General features: G+C 44.1%; 2 protein-coding genes across 4 annotated transcripts in view; one reads left to right on the top strand and one right to left on the bottom strand.

Moving 5' to 3' along the window:
- NAT10 (N-acetyltransferase 10) overlaps window positions 1–15,862 on the top strand; it is a 103,014-nt gene that overhangs the window by 21,902 nt on the left and 65,250 nt on the right. Inside the window, exon 28 of one of the 3 annotated variants that reach the window (XR_013952040.1) lies at window positions 588–720. Coding sequence is in view for 2 of the 3 variants with exons in the window: in XM_080594496.1 (XP_080450622.1) it covers window positions 588–681 (94 nt within the window). In the remaining variant the exon portion in view is untranslated. Of the gene's footprint in view, window positions 1–587; window positions 1,381–15,862 lie in introns of those variants that run through there. The other 2 variants (XM_080594497.1, XM_080594496.1) reach the window with 2 other exon arrangements.
- The window catches only part of ABTB2 (ankyrin repeat and BTB domain containing 2), a 140,853-nt gene continuing 132,596 nt past the window's right edge, over window positions 7,606–15,862 (bottom strand). The window contains exons 12-17 of the mRNA XM_080594498.1: window positions 15,070–15,175; window positions 14,864–14,966; window positions 14,097–14,187; window positions 12,213–12,281; window positions 11,233–11,346; window positions 7,606–9,884 (exon numbers count right to left, since the gene is read on the bottom strand). Coding sequence (XP_080450624.1) covers window positions 9,687–9,884; window positions 11,233–11,346; window positions 12,213–12,281; window positions 14,097–14,187; window positions 14,864–14,966; window positions 15,070–15,175 — 681 coding nt within the window. The 3' untranslated portion in view covers window positions 7,606–9,686. The remainder of the gene's footprint in view (window positions 9,885–11,232; window positions 11,347–12,212; window positions 12,282–14,096; window positions 14,188–14,863; window positions 14,967–15,069; window positions 15,176–15,862) is intronic.

Raw genomic sequence — 15,862 nt, 5'->3', positions numbered from 1 at the left:
GTGTCTGAAAGCTGAAGTAATTATGTGATGTTTTTTGCATCTCTTTTCCGGCTTTTGTGTATTCATGTTCTTTTCATGAATGCTGGAAGCTGAGAGTTTCTAGAAGCCTTACAGAAATGAGAGAGTCTCATCAGTGTTTATAAAGATTGAAGCTTTGTCATGTTTGCTGTAGTCAGAATCTAATGCAGGAAAAAGATTGTGTGCTTAAAGTTACAACTGTCAGTGATATTTTTTCTAGTTACTCTAACTTCCAGATGCCTTATATGAATTGCCTTTAGGAAACATTACTTACAGTCTTGAAAAGCAACAACAAAGTTGTTGTAGCTAAAAATCAAGATCTCTTACGGAATTCAAATCGGGCTAAAAAATCTCAAAACGGGGCAATCTAGGTCATACTCTTATTCATGCTTTCTGTAGCATTCTAAATGACCCAAGAAACTGGAAATATTTTCTCTCAATCACTTTCTCTGGGAGGCCTTGAAGCAAACATTTCTACATAGACCCTTTCTGCTTTTTACAACAAGAATTTTGCAGCTGGATGGGCTTCCCAGTGTATTTTAAACAGATATTTTGTTCCTGTTTCCCAGTGAGAAGAAAAGAAAACTAGAAGCAGCAAGAGGACCCAAGCAGCAGAAGAAATTTAAGAAGACTAAAGATATAAAGCAGAAGTGGAAGAAATGACTTAAAGACAATCAGTGAACTTGAATTGACAAGTGACTGGTCTGTACTCAAGAAGTACTATTCTCCTTTCAAATCAAAGGACTCTTTTTTTTGGGGGGTGGGGAATGGGATAGGGGGGTGAGAGCTAGGGAAAAGGAAAAGCCTTAGAGGCACTTTAAAAATGTTTGTATTAAGGGAAGTGCAGTGATACTGCCAGGAGACAGTCTGTGGAGATTTTTTATGAAGTGTGATTGCAGAGCTTGAGTGAGGCACTCTGCAACACACTGGGATCTTATGAGGGTGCCTTAGCAACTACAGAGTTTTCATTCAGACAGGAGAGATCAGTCTGTAAACTTCCTTGCTTCGTAGCGGTTGTTGGTGTCTTTATTAAAAAAAGAGTGGGCAAATGATAGAAATGCATTAGCCTTTGGTATGTGACTACATTTTAGCATTGCAGTACGTCTTGATATATTCAGCAACTGATTCGGTAGTACTACCATTCCTTTGTAGCTCGAGGGGATTTTCAGTGTGGGCAACAGCTCACTTTTTTTCATTTGGAGCTGATTATCCAGTGAGCTCTAACCCTGTTGTCAATGATATAGTCCTTGCTCACGAGAATTCAGGGTATACAGCAAACACTTCTATTTTGGAAGGCGGTGTATAGTTCCTACTTACTGTGCTGCTCAAGCAGCTGTAATAAAAGGCTCTTTTGCATTCACACTTGCTTACAAGGTCTCAGCATTTCCATAGCTCAATAATTTACATTTCCTGGTTCTCAAGCAGGATAGGATGATTAACAGGTGCTGGAAGAGTGGCTCTGGCTGTCGTGTCTCCCTTGCTATCTGCTCACCTAGACCTACTGCTTGACTTTATTGGAAAGCTTTGTGTAAAGGTTGCCAGGAAATCAGCACTATCATACTACACCTGGTCCTAATGATCTGCTTTTCCAGCTCAGGGGCCAGTCAAGCAGGTAAGTTTCAACTCTGCTCTTTGATGGTTCCTGCTTGGCAGTAAAACTGTACGAGTCTGGAGTTAGGACTTTCTGGGACTGCAGTGCTCTATTTCTGGTGGCTCTCAGACTCCAGAGGCGTCAAAACCATGGCAAACTCTGACACAGAACCATTCCTGCCCCAAACCATGCTGCCCTGGTGTATTAGCTTGATGTTCCAGCATAAAGATTTGGAAAAGAAAGACTTACCTGCAAGTGATACATAGCTGCTTTCTATTTGTTTTTAGATCTCAGAGCTCCTATTTCCAGTAAATCTTTGAAGAACCAATTTCTTCTCAGTTAAAACACAGTATTTGTTCTCTAGGAAGCTGTTTTATGAAGCATCTAAGTTAAACATGAGCCTCGTACAGCACAGCCTTTATATATACCTTCGGTAAACAGCCCACTTTGTGAGTCAGCAGCAGCAATACAGCCCCCATGCTGGGGGCAGTTGAGCCCTGAGATCTACAGCTGCAGCTTGTAAAGGCTTAATGAGGAGCCCCGTTATCTCCCAGCTGTGCTGAAAGAGTGGCACTGGCACCCTGCAGCAACGATGTGGTGGCTAGCTGCACTGAACAGGCTCTAAAGAAGTTGTGAAAAGAGCAGACAGGGGAGACACAAAGTATGAGGTTCTTCACAGCTGCCTGGGAAGTTGTCAAGAAGAAAAGGTGAGTGTGAATTCTCTCTTTTTGCTGTTATTGTTAACAGTGGGGCAACTGGTAAGGGATGAAGAGCCTCCTTGCTTTAGGGAGTCTGCTGGATGTTGTTGTCGAGTTGCTGTCTGCCTGACTTGGTCCTGGGAGAGACAAACAAGCAAGCTGTTAGGCTGGGCTGGGGCAGGAGGGGCTGCAGCTAGTGCTGGAGTCCTTTTGGGGGACACTCCCCAGCCAGCTGAGAGTTCTGTCAAGCACTGGTAGCCCAGAGGGGTGCTGGCTGGAAGGCTGTTTTCTAGCGGGGGTCTGCTGCTTCAGTCAGGCTGGGGAAGCCCCATGTAAGAAAAACATGTTTCCTATGGTTACCTGTAGGACCGTGGTTTTCCAGTGGCTTGTTTAGCTCAATAAAGAAACCTCCGGAGTTGCTCACATTTGTCTGAGGTATTATTGTAATAAAAGATTATTTTTTTTTTAAGGATTGTCCCAAGTTGGTCACATCCTTTAGCTCTTTCAGGGAGAATTTATAAAGATGTGCTTGACATGGTGGTCAAGTAAGGAACTGGTATCAAATGTTTACTGTGTGGTGTCTGGATAACGTTGGCTTGCCTACTTTATTATGCTCAACACTGAGGGATTCAGCTGTGGTCTAACAGGCTGCAAGTCAAAGCTTTCAATGCTTGTAGAGTCTATTCAAAGTGTGTTGAAACTTAGCACTGATACAGCACCAGCAGTTATTTCAGGTTCTGTGTGGGTTGTTGGGTTTGTTTGCCCACGTGGTAGTGTTTTACTTGCTCTGGGTATTGCTATCTAGTAGTTGACAGTATCTGAAGGCTTTTTTTTAATTGCACTTCTTGTGATAAGAAGATGTTAATTCCTTAAGATGCAAATTACAATGCATGTCTAAGAGTGCTGCTAAACTCTAGTTCTAATAATGGGCTCGAAAGTAAGGTTCAAGAGAACTTGTATTATAGAATAGCCATGTGTTGTTAAGGCTCAGAAATTGGTTTGTGTTTCTGATGGCTAAACAGGGGATCAGATGGCTAGGAAGTTCAAAAATGTTTTGTGGTCTTTTTTTTTTAAACTGAAAAATATTGGGAAGCTTCTGTTTGTTTAAAAGGCTATGCTAAATAGCTATTAATCAGTGTACGAATTGACTGTCCTCTGCGTCTGCTGTGACCTGTGTGGCCCTGGGGACCCCCTTTACCTGGGGTTGTGATGTGAAGCTGTTACATGCACCTCAAGCCAGATGAGGTGGCTGGCTGTTCCAGGAAATACGGCCTCATGCTAGTAGGCAGCAGTCATGAAAACCTTGACGCCTGTCCTACTGGCACCGTCCTGGGGAAAGTACATTTACTTACACAGGAGCCAAACTGGCAGCGGGGCAACATGAGCAGCATTCAGCATGTTGTTAGAGCTTGGCAGAGTCTGTGGGTGCTCAGATGCTGGGGAGGAAGGTGTGGGATACCTTGAGAAATAAAGGCAGGGTAAGAATGGTGGTATCGTCACATCTGTTTGTGTGCTTTTTCCTTCTTACACGCCAAATTCTGCAAACCATTGCTACTAAGTAGTGTGAAGTAAAATAGGAAGCTGGCATCTTCCCCACTCAGTTTGGAAGCATTTGTGTTATGTAGGAGGAGATCAATGAACATAATTATGTAGTCTGGCAAAACTTGTTGTAAATTATCTGTAAATCAATATGGAAGGTAGCAGGCAAAACTAAACTGGATTCTTCAAGCAAATCAGGATTTTACTATTTAGCTGACATCTTCATCGAGCTGCCTCTGCTGCTTTCTGTCTATAAGACTAGCAATTTCTGCTTTGTTATCTGTGAACTCAGTGTCCTTTAGTTGTAATAGAAGTCTTGAAGGATTTGAGCTTCATGTTTATACTTGCACTTCTTAGGCATTATTAATGACTGTGCCCCTCCATTCCAGAGTGGGAGTTTATTTAAACAGAATTTTGGTACTTCTACAGAAAATGTATGTATTCAGAGTTGAACCATTCTTTGTCAAGTTTTCCGTGTACATTTTACGATTCCTGGCAGCTTTTTGGATTCCTCTGTCTGTCGATTGCTCTTTGAAGAGCAAAATGGAAAAAAGCCCTCAAATACTAAAATAAGTGAGGGAGGTGGATATATATATGTATATATGTGTGTGTGTGTATAGTTATTTATTTATTTATTTTCAATATGTCTGTGCTTTAGATCAGTCAGGCTGGGTTAAAATTCCAGCTAGAGTACGGGCTAGTTGAATGCAGTCCAACCACAAGGCAGGAACACGTGTCTGTCTATAGCCAGCAGTGCACTAAGAGTGTCGCAATGCCAGAGCTGAGAAGAGAGTGGGTTCTGCATCTTTGGATTTTAGGATTTTTGGATTTTTGTTGTTACTTGATGTGAGTTTCCCTATGGTGAGCTGGTTCCTGTTAAGGGGATCCTGTGTACACAATACATAGGGGTCTGTGTATACTTGAAGTCTGGTGTACTGCTGATCGCAGTGCGTGCGTTCATCCAAAGCCAGCTCGGCTTCCTTCTCTCCTCGCTTCCTATTCAGCGGGACAGCTCTTTGACCAACCCAGTAACCAGATGCAGTAGTGTTCCAGGCCTGTTTCAAACCCACCAAGTCAGCTTACAGCCTTTTTCAGTGCTCCCGGGTTGCTGATCTAGTGCCTGTCACGTTGCTGCGCGTTCACTCTCCTCTCCTGTGCCCAGTGAGCTTGTTTGCCTGCAGTGACCGAGTGCTGTGGCTAATTGGAGGCAAATCGGAAAGCCGCGGCTAGCTGAGCAGCTCCCTGCAGGTGGTGGGTAGATGTGACCTAGTTGTCAGTGGAATCATCCTGCTTGCTCGGAGACCTGTGAGCTGTTTTGACAGCTGGAGGGAGCTGACCTCCGAGAGGTACCTGGGAGGAAGAGAACCAGTGGTGCTGAGGATCTCCACTGCTTGTAGCAGGCCCTGCATGCAGGGGGAGGTTTGCCTCCCCCAGCTGTGGTGAGGTGCGGGGGGGCTGTCCGGAGAAGTTGAAAAAACAGCTTTTAGTTTGTGTGCTGGGTACGCAAAGGCTGAGGAGGGAGAGAGGCGGTGAGAGGCACCGGTAACTTTCTCATGGCTGAGCTGAAAGTGGAGTGCTGTGTGAAGTCCTGGCTAGTGAGCTGCCCATCCAGTGGGCATTTGGGAAGCAGTGAGCTTTGACTACTCTGCACTCCTGCTGAACAGTTTTGAAGTGGCTTGCTTGTTGTCAAGTTACGGCCAGTAGGAAAACAGACAGCACTGGGACTGGGCCAATCTGTGTTGCTGTGGTTAAGGCCTTTTTCCCTGCCATGCTGCAATTTTCATCATACAACAGCAGCTTTTTTTCTGCCCCCCTCTTTTGCTTGGGCAAATAGTGCTGTGAGGGCAATTTCTATTTTCTTTGCTGTGCACTAATGGGTGCCTTATACTCAAAACCTCCTGGGGAGCCAAGTCTAGCTTTTGAGTCCTCTTTCTCTGCCAAAAGCAGCGGTGACAGCAGCTTGCTGCCCCGCTTCCTCGAGGGAGTTGCCTTGCTCCTCTTTTTCCTCTTGTGTCTCCCTGGCAGTCTCTGTTATGGCAGGTGCAGGAAGCACTGTCTGGCTGCTTGGGCAGCATTTGGTGAGGGCAAAGGGCCAGTTGGTAGCAGCGTTACTTTAGCTGGTGCTCGCCTGCTGTGCAAAGGTTTATTGTAAAGCAATAAGGTTTTATTTTAGTCTGAAAGTCGTTGAACATGTTCAGGCAGATGTGTAAGCTCTGCTTCGTGAGCTCCATGAAGTTATATAATAATGAGCAGCAGTTTTGTGCTTCCCAAAGCAAACTCTGCTACATTACTTTCTAGGACTGCAAGGGAAGGGCAGTCCTGCATAAAACAGAGGTGGTGTGCAACTAGTTTCATGACAAATTTCTATTTAATCTACTTTTTAGCGTGAAAGTGCTCCAAAGGGAATCTTAGGTCTTTGTTTGTATTCCATGATTCTTGAGAACAAGTCAGTGTTTGTACTGGTTGGTTTCCAAGCATGCTGGTGTAATGGTACAACGCAAGAGGAAAGCACCCCTCATGTATCAGTCCCAGCAGACTTCTTTCAGGTCATGTAAATCAAATGCTAAGAAGTGCTCATGAAGCTAATTTATTGTAGAGCTGGATTTCAAGTCTCGCTGCACCAGGGAGGTATGCCGCACTGTTCCCATGTATGGTGGGAAAGTGAAGGAAAGAAACAACCATGAATAGGCTCTGAGCAGCCAGGTACAGGTTCTGGCTGTATTAATGGCTTCCTCTGAAATCGTCAGAATTAGCATCCTAAGAAACCAAGTATTTGAGTCCTCCTGTAGAGAAGCACTAAATCCAGAGTTACAGTTCAGGCATTATTCCCAAACTCTGTAGGGGTCTGCAAGATTTATGGGGTAAACTTAAGAGGGGAAAAAAAAATACTTAGTTATTTCTGGGTCAAATTCTTGCCCTGTCAGCAAAAAGAAACGTCTGTTTGTCTGACCTCATAGATAAGTAAATGCCCTTGCTCTTTACAGCCTGATTTGAGTGGGCCACTCTTTCTGATAAGCACGGTAACAAGGAAGAGACAAGGCCATAAATAGGTCTAGCAGTTTTCTGTTCAGTTTTCCCATGTCCTGGCATTACTTAAGTCACTGGCTTTATTAACTAAGGATAGGGGTGATACACATGCAGCTGTGGCTGCCTCCGTACCCTCCTCTTGGGGAGAGCTGTGTGCCTCGGGTGTGCGATGGTCACCGTGAGTTCAGAAGGGCTTCCTATGACGTTGCACGCCTGACTGTGTGTGGTTGCCAGCGTGCTCTTAAACACCCTTTGCGAAGCAGCAGGCAGGGTGCTCCAGCCACTGCTGTTTCAGCCCTCTTGGGTCTGTGGTGGACAAAAAAGGAAGTGCTAGAGAGGGCGTCTGCATGAGCAAGGGACTGAGTCTTAGGTGTTTGTTCTGAGGACTGTGTGGATACCTCCATGCTAACTAACAGTCATCTTAGCCTTACCGTGTCTGTGCTGAATAGGGGAAGAATCCTAGAATTGAGGTTTTTCTCTGCTGCTTTTTGGTGAAAGGCAGGTAAACTTGTGTTTTCCATAGCTGACGTGTAGTAAGTTAAGCTTATTACTTCAAAAAATGCTTGAGCCCAGGACAGGGAAATAAATGCCTCTTTATCCCTTGCTTTAAAGCATAATATGAGGTACATATACCAAAGCAATATAGGATGGTAAAACTGCAAGTACCTTTTCCACAGGAGTTTTTAAATGTGGTTTTCTCATTGTTAGAGAAGCGGAATAAATAACAGCAGCTATGTTTTTTAAAATTACATTGTTAATAAAATCCTGGTACATTTACATAAATGACAACATTAATGTACAATTAACAAAGCATTGTAATATTACAGCAACAAAGGAGGACCTACATTTTTGTACAGATAGCTGGAGCAGCTACTTGAAAATACCTTCCAAGATAATAGAGCCTTTTGTGGTATTTCTCAGGCAGACCAGTGATAATCCTGAAACATCTCTATGGCTTTCTGATAATAAATAGGGTTATTGAAGCTGGTGGTGATCTTCAAAAGTGGATACGTACCTAAAACACACATTGGAGTGTGCTCTGACCAACGTGTCTGTCAGATTACTGATCCTAGAGGAGTCATTCTTTGCATGCAGTTTGCCTGACGCAAAGCAGCGATGTCACATTTTGATGACTTTGTTGGGGGACTCTGTAGTTCATTTTTCTTCCCTTCATCTACTTAAACCACCTCTATGCCTTGCCTTGAAGATTGTGCCCAGCTGAGCCTACTTCTTCCAGTGTGTTTAGTTACAATACCAATGGTTGAATTCCTAAGAAGCAGTAGTTTCCCAAATGAAAACTTTGTTTCCTCTTCTCCTTTACCCATCTGTAACCAATGAAGGCATTTCAGCACATGCTTTTGGGGGGTGCTTACAAAGATTGATGGGAATGGCTGACTGTTTTTAAAGCTATCGGTGAGAGCAAGGTGTGTGGTAAATGTATAAAATAACTAACTAGCTTCCTAAGGTTGGTTTTTTTTAAGAAAAGGAAAAAAAAAATAAGTTGCCTCAGCCAAAAGTGTATCTTGAACTGTCTGCTTTTAGTTCTCTAAGTCAGCTAGGAGAAGGCCTAGAAAGAGTCCTTATTGAACAGAAACATGTCTGCTGCAAGCAAAGGAACAATGTGAATCTTGAGTGTTCAAGTTGAGGCATCTTGTTTTGGTGCTGCAGCCTGGGTGTCAGGCTGCAGCCTACCTCTAGGCAGCAGGTGGCCGTACGCACAGTCTCCCCCGAGGTAGCCTATCTGTAGAAACATCACTGCATGGAAGAGAGACTAGAGGTCAGGGCTTGCGCTCCCAACTAGCTCCAGAGTGAACAAAGTTGCAAGCTGGTATGTTTATCATGGTCTTAGGGAGACTTTTATTGCTATTTATGCAATTAGACAGTTTTTCAGCATAGTGATAGCTCCTACTACACCTGAGTCTTTTAGCAAGCATCTCTTAAGATGTCAGGTCTCACAGATAATGTTCACAATTTTTTTGTTTTTTTTTTTAAGGTAAAAGTGACTTGGACTATCAAACCTTTATAGTGAAAGGGTAGGCAGTATTTTTCTTTCCTCAGACTGGATCCAGATTAAACAACTAGCACAGTGAAACCATATTAAAAAAAATAAAGTTTTCTCCCCACCCTGCCCCAGCTCAGTTCTTCATACTAGGCATAAAGAGTGAGTAATTCCAGAGTTAGTATTAGTTTCTACACAGCCTCATACATCTACAAAATCTCTCTCTCAAGGTGCAAACAGTTTAGGGGAAAATTTATGCTGGAGTCTCTTGCCATGAGCGGAAACTGGTGTTTATTACTGCAGTGAAGTAGTCTGTGTACACCAGCTTCTGTGTTCAGACAGATGACTTGTTGAATGGGCAGTGGTCCATAGGATCAGCACACTCCTTCTATGCAGCCTTTTTACAAATAAAACATCTATGCGTATGAACTAGGTGGCCATTATGGTGTGCAGACAGACACTTAAGACTACATATTAGGTGTTAGCTCTAGGTAAATTGCCTCACTTCTCTACAGCCCCACGTTGTGCTTTGTGTGAATGGCAGTGTTGATCTCTTCGGTTCGGGTCTTCGCTTGCATCCTCCGTTCTTGTTCACACTGTGACAGTGTTTCTCCGACAGTAGTAGCACAGAGAAGCCAGCTCCCTGCCGTCAGTGGGACGAGGCGCAGTACCCTTGCCGGCGGGGTATCTGTTGCAGGGGACTTCCAGCAAGAACTGATGACTCCAGAAGGCAAACAGGAAAGCCACGGCTTTGCCTGATGGTGCACCCCAGTGCGGTTTGAACCAGTGCTTCTGCCACTGCCTTGTTCTTGCCTCACACCCTCGAGGTGACGTACACCGAGTGCAGGCGGCCAGCCAGGGCTGTCTGCAAGTCCCGCAGAGGGTCCAAGCCTTGCACTTTGCTGTTCCTGCTGTAGATCAGCTGTTTGAATGAGTCCTGTTCTAGAAGAGCGCTCATGTGTTTGAGGAAGAAGCCTTCACAAAAAGAGGCTAGCTCAGGTGCGTTGTGAATCTGCAGAAAAGAGTAAGATCAGTTAGCTTTTTCTGTATGGCACCGACCTAAAGGACATGCCTGGGCCTCAGACAGAAAAAGGACAGTAATAACTGTGGAAAAGCACGAGGGTAGCACTAGTGATGGCTGGTAATTTCTTTTGATGTTTTTTGCAGGCACAGGTGTGAGCAGAGAGGCATTCAAGCTTTTTTTAATTTCTTCCCCTGATGGCCTGCTGTTGGCAGAGCCGCTCGCCTGCAGTCCAGTCTCTTCCTCTTCAAGGAAGAGAGCAGCTGGCTGATGAAGTGGCCAAGATACCTGTTTTGCTGTGCAGGCAGGGAGCTCGTGCTGCAACATAAAATTATGTGCTGCCAGATGGCGCACACAACTCATGGCAACAGGAATATGGCTCCTAGGATGCGAGTCTGACTGCTACAAAAAGGAGCTGAGTGCAGGAGAGCGGGGGTAAACGTGCTGGGGGGGATTTGGCAGTGATCCGGTTCCCTTTGCTTCAGAACCACTGGGGGAAGCTCAGTAATAGGAGAAAGATGAAACTTAGGTTCAGTATTTAGGAGTGCTGTGCGCGCACCCAGGTTCTGGGAGCTTTGTGCAAATAGTAATTTAATGAAAAGTACTGAGGACCAGGTGAGAATGCTCCTTTCCACCTATTGCATACGGTTATGTTTTAGGTCCTCAAATGGACCAGCCTGAGTTCCCCAGAAAACATGGCCCAGCGTGAGAGTCAGGAATCAAAAAAGATCAGTGCACCACTATGTGCAAAGTAAGTATGCACATTGCTATGAGGTCATCTTTCTGCTCACCTTTTAAGGGATGTGACCCTGCGTCTATCAAACTTCCAGGAATGGCAGACTATTTCCTTTAAGATTTTATTAATAATTTGGGTTAGGTTATTTGAAGTAGAGGTGAATATCTGTGTCAGAACACAGCTGCTGTTAGTTCTGGAGCTGTAAAATTTATGCTTCAGCATTAGGAGTGCTGGGAAAGGGTTTGCTACTTAATTGCTGTACTGTGATCAAGCGCTCCTACTGCTCTGAGGATTTCAATCTCTTGGGATTCGCTGGATGATGATGATGCTGTGTCAGCCAGCTAAGACCTCTCTACCTGCTCTGTAGGGTTCTCTCATCAATTTCATGCATGACTGCTTTAGACAGGAGAACATACTGGTGCTGTGTAGGACTTCAGAGGCTGGAACCTAGTAGATCATCTCACTCCTTGCTGTGGTTAGGGCAGAGTTACCAGCATAGCAGGGACGCGCTCTACGCCCATTGTGTTTGGGTACCAAAACGAGACTGCAGAAGCATGCATGCTGCTTCATTGTGATTCTTAAATGAGACAGTTTGGCACATACCTTTGCATATTTATAGATGTTAACAGAGTTCTCCATGCTGATCGTCTGGGCACAGAGGATTTCACAGTGTCTCTGGAGGCCATCCAGTTGAAACAGGCTGGCAGCCGACAGCAGCTATTAGGACGAGAGAGAAGCTATTTGAGATCATGAGCCTTGAAAGGTTTAGGGAAGGCAGACAGAACTGATGATTTCCTCTCTGAGTGGTCTGTGACTCCCTGGTTCAACAGCTAAGTCCTTGTGAAGGAGCAGAAAGGCCACTAGATGCCCAGCTAAAGCAATGGGCAGAACTCCACTCTGAGCAAAGGCATGCTTCTCCTGCAGGAGTGCATCTGTGCTACTTTTTGTCCCTATGACATGTGAGACCTAGACTGCTAAAAGTGTGCTTTCCTCAAAAGAAAACAAAAACAAACAAACAAAAGTTATGGGTAGTCTTTAGTGGCAAGCTTTAATCCCACCAGACTGCTTCTGACTGAACAGCAGTACTGCAAGGGGATTTATCTGTAATGTGAACGTGCTCCTAGCCTAGTCTTTGCTGTACCATTGTCAGCTGTGCCGAAGTGCAGCTTGAAATCAGTAGTCTGTCCGTGATCTCTAGCCTCTTGGTGTTTGGTCTGCTGTGGGCACCAGGGCTGTCAGATCAGCTGCACTTTGTCTGTGCCCCCCCCCCCAAATACCGCACCACCTTATGGCTCCCTTCTCCCAGAACAGAGAGGACATACAACGGAAGCTTCCACCCAGCTCTGAGTACCAAAAGCACTGTAAGTGATGTTTGTTTTTTTTTTTTTTTTTTGCCCAGCATATCATGGACATAATATAATCAGTAGTTTTTAGTTCCAAGCAACTGTGTTTTGGAACTCTGAACTCTTGTTAAAGTGTTAAGTATACTCCTGAATTGAAAGTGTGTTGTTAGCTCCCAGATTTTTCTTTACAAACCATTTACGCCCCAGTGCACTTAGCAAGACTGAGAAGAAAACACTCACCTCTAAGATATCAGTGGTGGGAATTTCCATAGATTCTGTTCCTCCATAGTATAAATACTGCATCAGCATCTGAAATGGGAAGAAGGCCAGGCATGAGGCAGTTATCGCTGAAGTCACAAGGGGCTGTGAATGACTGTACTCCCCTTCCTGCGCAGACAGGAATCGCATGGCTTGCTGGCTCTTGCCTCCACTTTGGGCTTTTTTCTAGTGTTGCAAATCTCTGCTGCTTTCTAATACCCTTTTCTTCCTTGGTCTTTGAAAAGGGCTCTGGTGAGCATTTTAGGCTGAGAGGGTGACAGTGTGTCTCTGAGCAACATGAACGTCCTTGCAAAAACGTTCTTTGGATCCTGGCTTGTAAAGCCTTGCAGGCTGGTCACACGCAGAGCTGCCAGCTAGCTGGAGCACTCAGACTGCCATGCCATGAGCATGTGTGTCAGGGACCTCCCAGCCACTTGCCTCCCCTGCTGTGCTTGTAATCAGCTTCCAGGCCTCCCCCTCTCCCCATCAGGGCTAGAGGAAAAAGACTAATTGTTTGCAGGGAGAGCGAGAGTCAGTTTTGGCTCTTTGATCTACATGTGTGCACCCCCAGCTAAACCAGTACTGTCTTATCTGGGGAACAGCTTGATTTGGTAGTGGAAAGTGGAGCCACTCCAGTGTCCTGGGTATAGTGGAGAACAGGTACGGGGACTGCATGCTGTGCGCTTGTACCAGCAGTGGTAACAAAATTAAGCTTGTACTTCTAAAACTTTCTTACTTGAGTAACGGAAGTACAGGGAAGGAAAGCTGCTTTCCAGCAGAGCCCCGAGCCGAACCTAGGTCTCCAGTGGCTCAGTTCACTGCCTCCTTCTCTGTGTGCTGTAACTGAGGTTGCTGTAGAATGCCATAACCTCCTTAACTTGCCTGCTTTTATTTACCATCAAATTGTCTAACTCCATGAAGTATATCACTGTTTTACTGTTCTAATTTGTTGTACAGTCCAGTGAAGCAAAAGTTTATCTTCAAAAACCTTTTGATATAAAAAAAATTTTAAGGAGGCTTGTTTAGTTATATTTAACTTATATTTTCTTTCTTTTTGTCATGGCCTGAGCTTCAGAGTTTGGGGGTGTCTCATCCAACACAAAACTTGCATAGCCCCTTCCAAGTAGGACAAAGATATTCTACCAGACCACTTCTATTTCCTCTGAGATGCCACTACTGCTGACCAAGAGCTTTGTACGCATCACAGAGAAAAAGGAAAATCCTCAGCCCTACAGTGAAGCAGTTACACAACCTGTTCTGCACTTTGGGTTTCCCCGTTCTGTACCTTTCTTCCAAATTTGAAATGCAGACCTGGAAAGCTGGAATAACTTAACTGTCATGTTTCACAAACTTGTTTTTTTCCCTGGGTGTGTGCTAAGTAACCTACCATCTCTTCATCGTGAATGAAACTTCCTTAGGTCTGTTAAATACAGAAATGTCATAAAAGCAAAGTGAAATTCTCAATCTTGAGCCTTTCTTGAAAGGGACACCACTGACTTCTGATAATCTGATTTGAATTAGTACGAAGCCTGGCAGTCCACCTGTTTAAGTAAGTTTACTTCTTGGTTAACAGAGTGTGAGGTTGTGCCTGGGAACATCTTAAAAGTACAAAATTGAGTAGAAGATTTGCTTCTCTTGCTTTACGTAAGAGTCAATTGCCTAGTAAGATGATAAAAAGACATAGGGTGGAAGGTTGGTCCTAGCTGAAAAGCTTTGACACAGATGAGAAGACTACTGAAATACAGGCAGGTAGAAATTAAACCCATCTCTAGCTGTAAATTACCTCTGATATTTAGCCTTGGTCCTCTCAGCTTCAAATTACGTAAGAAGATGAAGAGTAAAGAAAAGGCATGGTAAGCTACATACCTTGAAAATGTTGTATTTCATGTCGCTAATTTCAACAGTCTTGCTACCATGGCTGTCATGTTCCGTTTTATTGGTCATTAGGGTCTTAAACCTGAGAATAGTTTTAACAGAATTCTTTATTAGTACTTTGCAAACTCATTGCCTATTGCCAAACCCCTAAGTAAGGTGAAAATAAAGATCCTTCTCTGTTATTGTTTGTAAACTGACAACTGAAACCTTTCTTTCCATCTAATGACAATTACTTTGGAACTTCAGGGGCAAATTAACCTGGAAATTGCCTGGGTCTGATTCAATCCCATGTTATAATTGTTGAAAACACAGTTACTTTACCAGTACAGAGAAAGAAAGTAAATAACTACACGTGTACCAGGTCAGGGGTGAAACCTCCAGGAAACGGGGAGCAATTACAGCTCTAGCTAGCAAACTGACCAGGGGAATGGAAAAGGCGTTGAATGGCTGGGTATGTGCATCCAGCTACTGCCCAGGTTTTTAGGGACAATTGCTGGTCAGTTTATGTCAATAAAGCCCTGGGTATCTTTAATAGATACTAAGAGTGGCTCGAAAAACTCATCTGTACTCTCTGCTCTTAAGATTAGCAAAGATGGTTTGGCTTGATCCTGCAGACCTGAATTACAGTCCATACGTAGTCCCTAGCGTTAGCAGCTGCTTTGCTACAGTGTGTGATTCAGAGCTAGTCACACAAATAAGGGAGTAAAGGGCCAAACCTTCCTCTACCAAAATGTACTGAGCTGTGGAAAGTGACTCACCTGTTAGATGCGGTAACCAGCAGGACTTTGTGTGCATAAAATAGCTTTCCTTCTACTAAGAAAGTTACATCAGACATTTCTTTATTGTTGAGAAAGTGAGGATCTGTTAAGGTAAGAAAAGAAAATGAGGGTGATTAGTTTTTGAAATTATGGATGCTTTGAAAAAAAAAATCACAAAAGCTTTGCTGTTTAGGTGAGCATCTTACCAAGGCGAGCTGGCAGTGTCTTTCGGATTTCAGGAATACTGGGTATAGGACTGCTGCCATAGCAATGGGTGAAGATGGACGCAAGTTGCTGATTGATGGAATCGTTCTGTAAGGAGGATAGAACAGGTATCATCAATTGGCACTTCGTACTGAGCAGGTTTCAAACATACTGTAACACTTCACTTGAGGTTTATAACAACAGTACCCTAACAAGAACAACCTTGAAACAGAGGGACTAGCACAATCTAACACAAGTATGCTCTGATAGACGCTGCAGTAACAGTTTACAGGCCAACCCACTGTTGAGAAGAAGAGGCCATGTCAGCAAAAGCTCATCTTTCCACGTGCTCTGTAACAGAAAAGCCCAGAAGCACGTTCTCAGCAACATTTGATTTATGGTACCAGTTCATTGTCAGATACTGAGTTCTGGTTCCTAGTTTGCAATTGTTTTTCGTTAGCCAATTATACCTCTTGCTTTTAATTTAAAGGATAGTTACAATGTATGTTGTAATGACCAATTATGGAGACGTCAGGGCAGTATAAACCCCTCAGCACCCCCCTCTGTGCATTTCTAATGTGTCCTTTCCAGTCAGAAAGCAGGCACCCCCCTTCTTGTAACACAAAGGGCAACAGCCTCTTGGAAGAGAACATGGTAGAAACAGGATGAACTTATCTGGAACACGGGACAGCTAAACGACAGACTATGGATAAATATATCCTATGTGTGCCTTGAAAAGCAATGAAAAAGCAGTCCTAGGCAACCTTTAAATAAGAGAGAAAAGTAGAAGGAAAA

The sequence above is a fragment of the Anser brachyrhynchus genome (genome assembly GCF_964034855.1).
Source record: "Anser brachyrhynchus genome assembly, chromosome: 5".
Classification (NCBI taxonomy): domain Eukaryota; kingdom Metazoa; phylum Chordata; class Aves; order Anseriformes; family Anatidae; genus Anser; species Anser brachyrhynchus.
The sequence above is the reverse complement of the archived record's forward strand: the minus strand, read 5'-3'. Positions and strand labels throughout refer to the sequence as shown.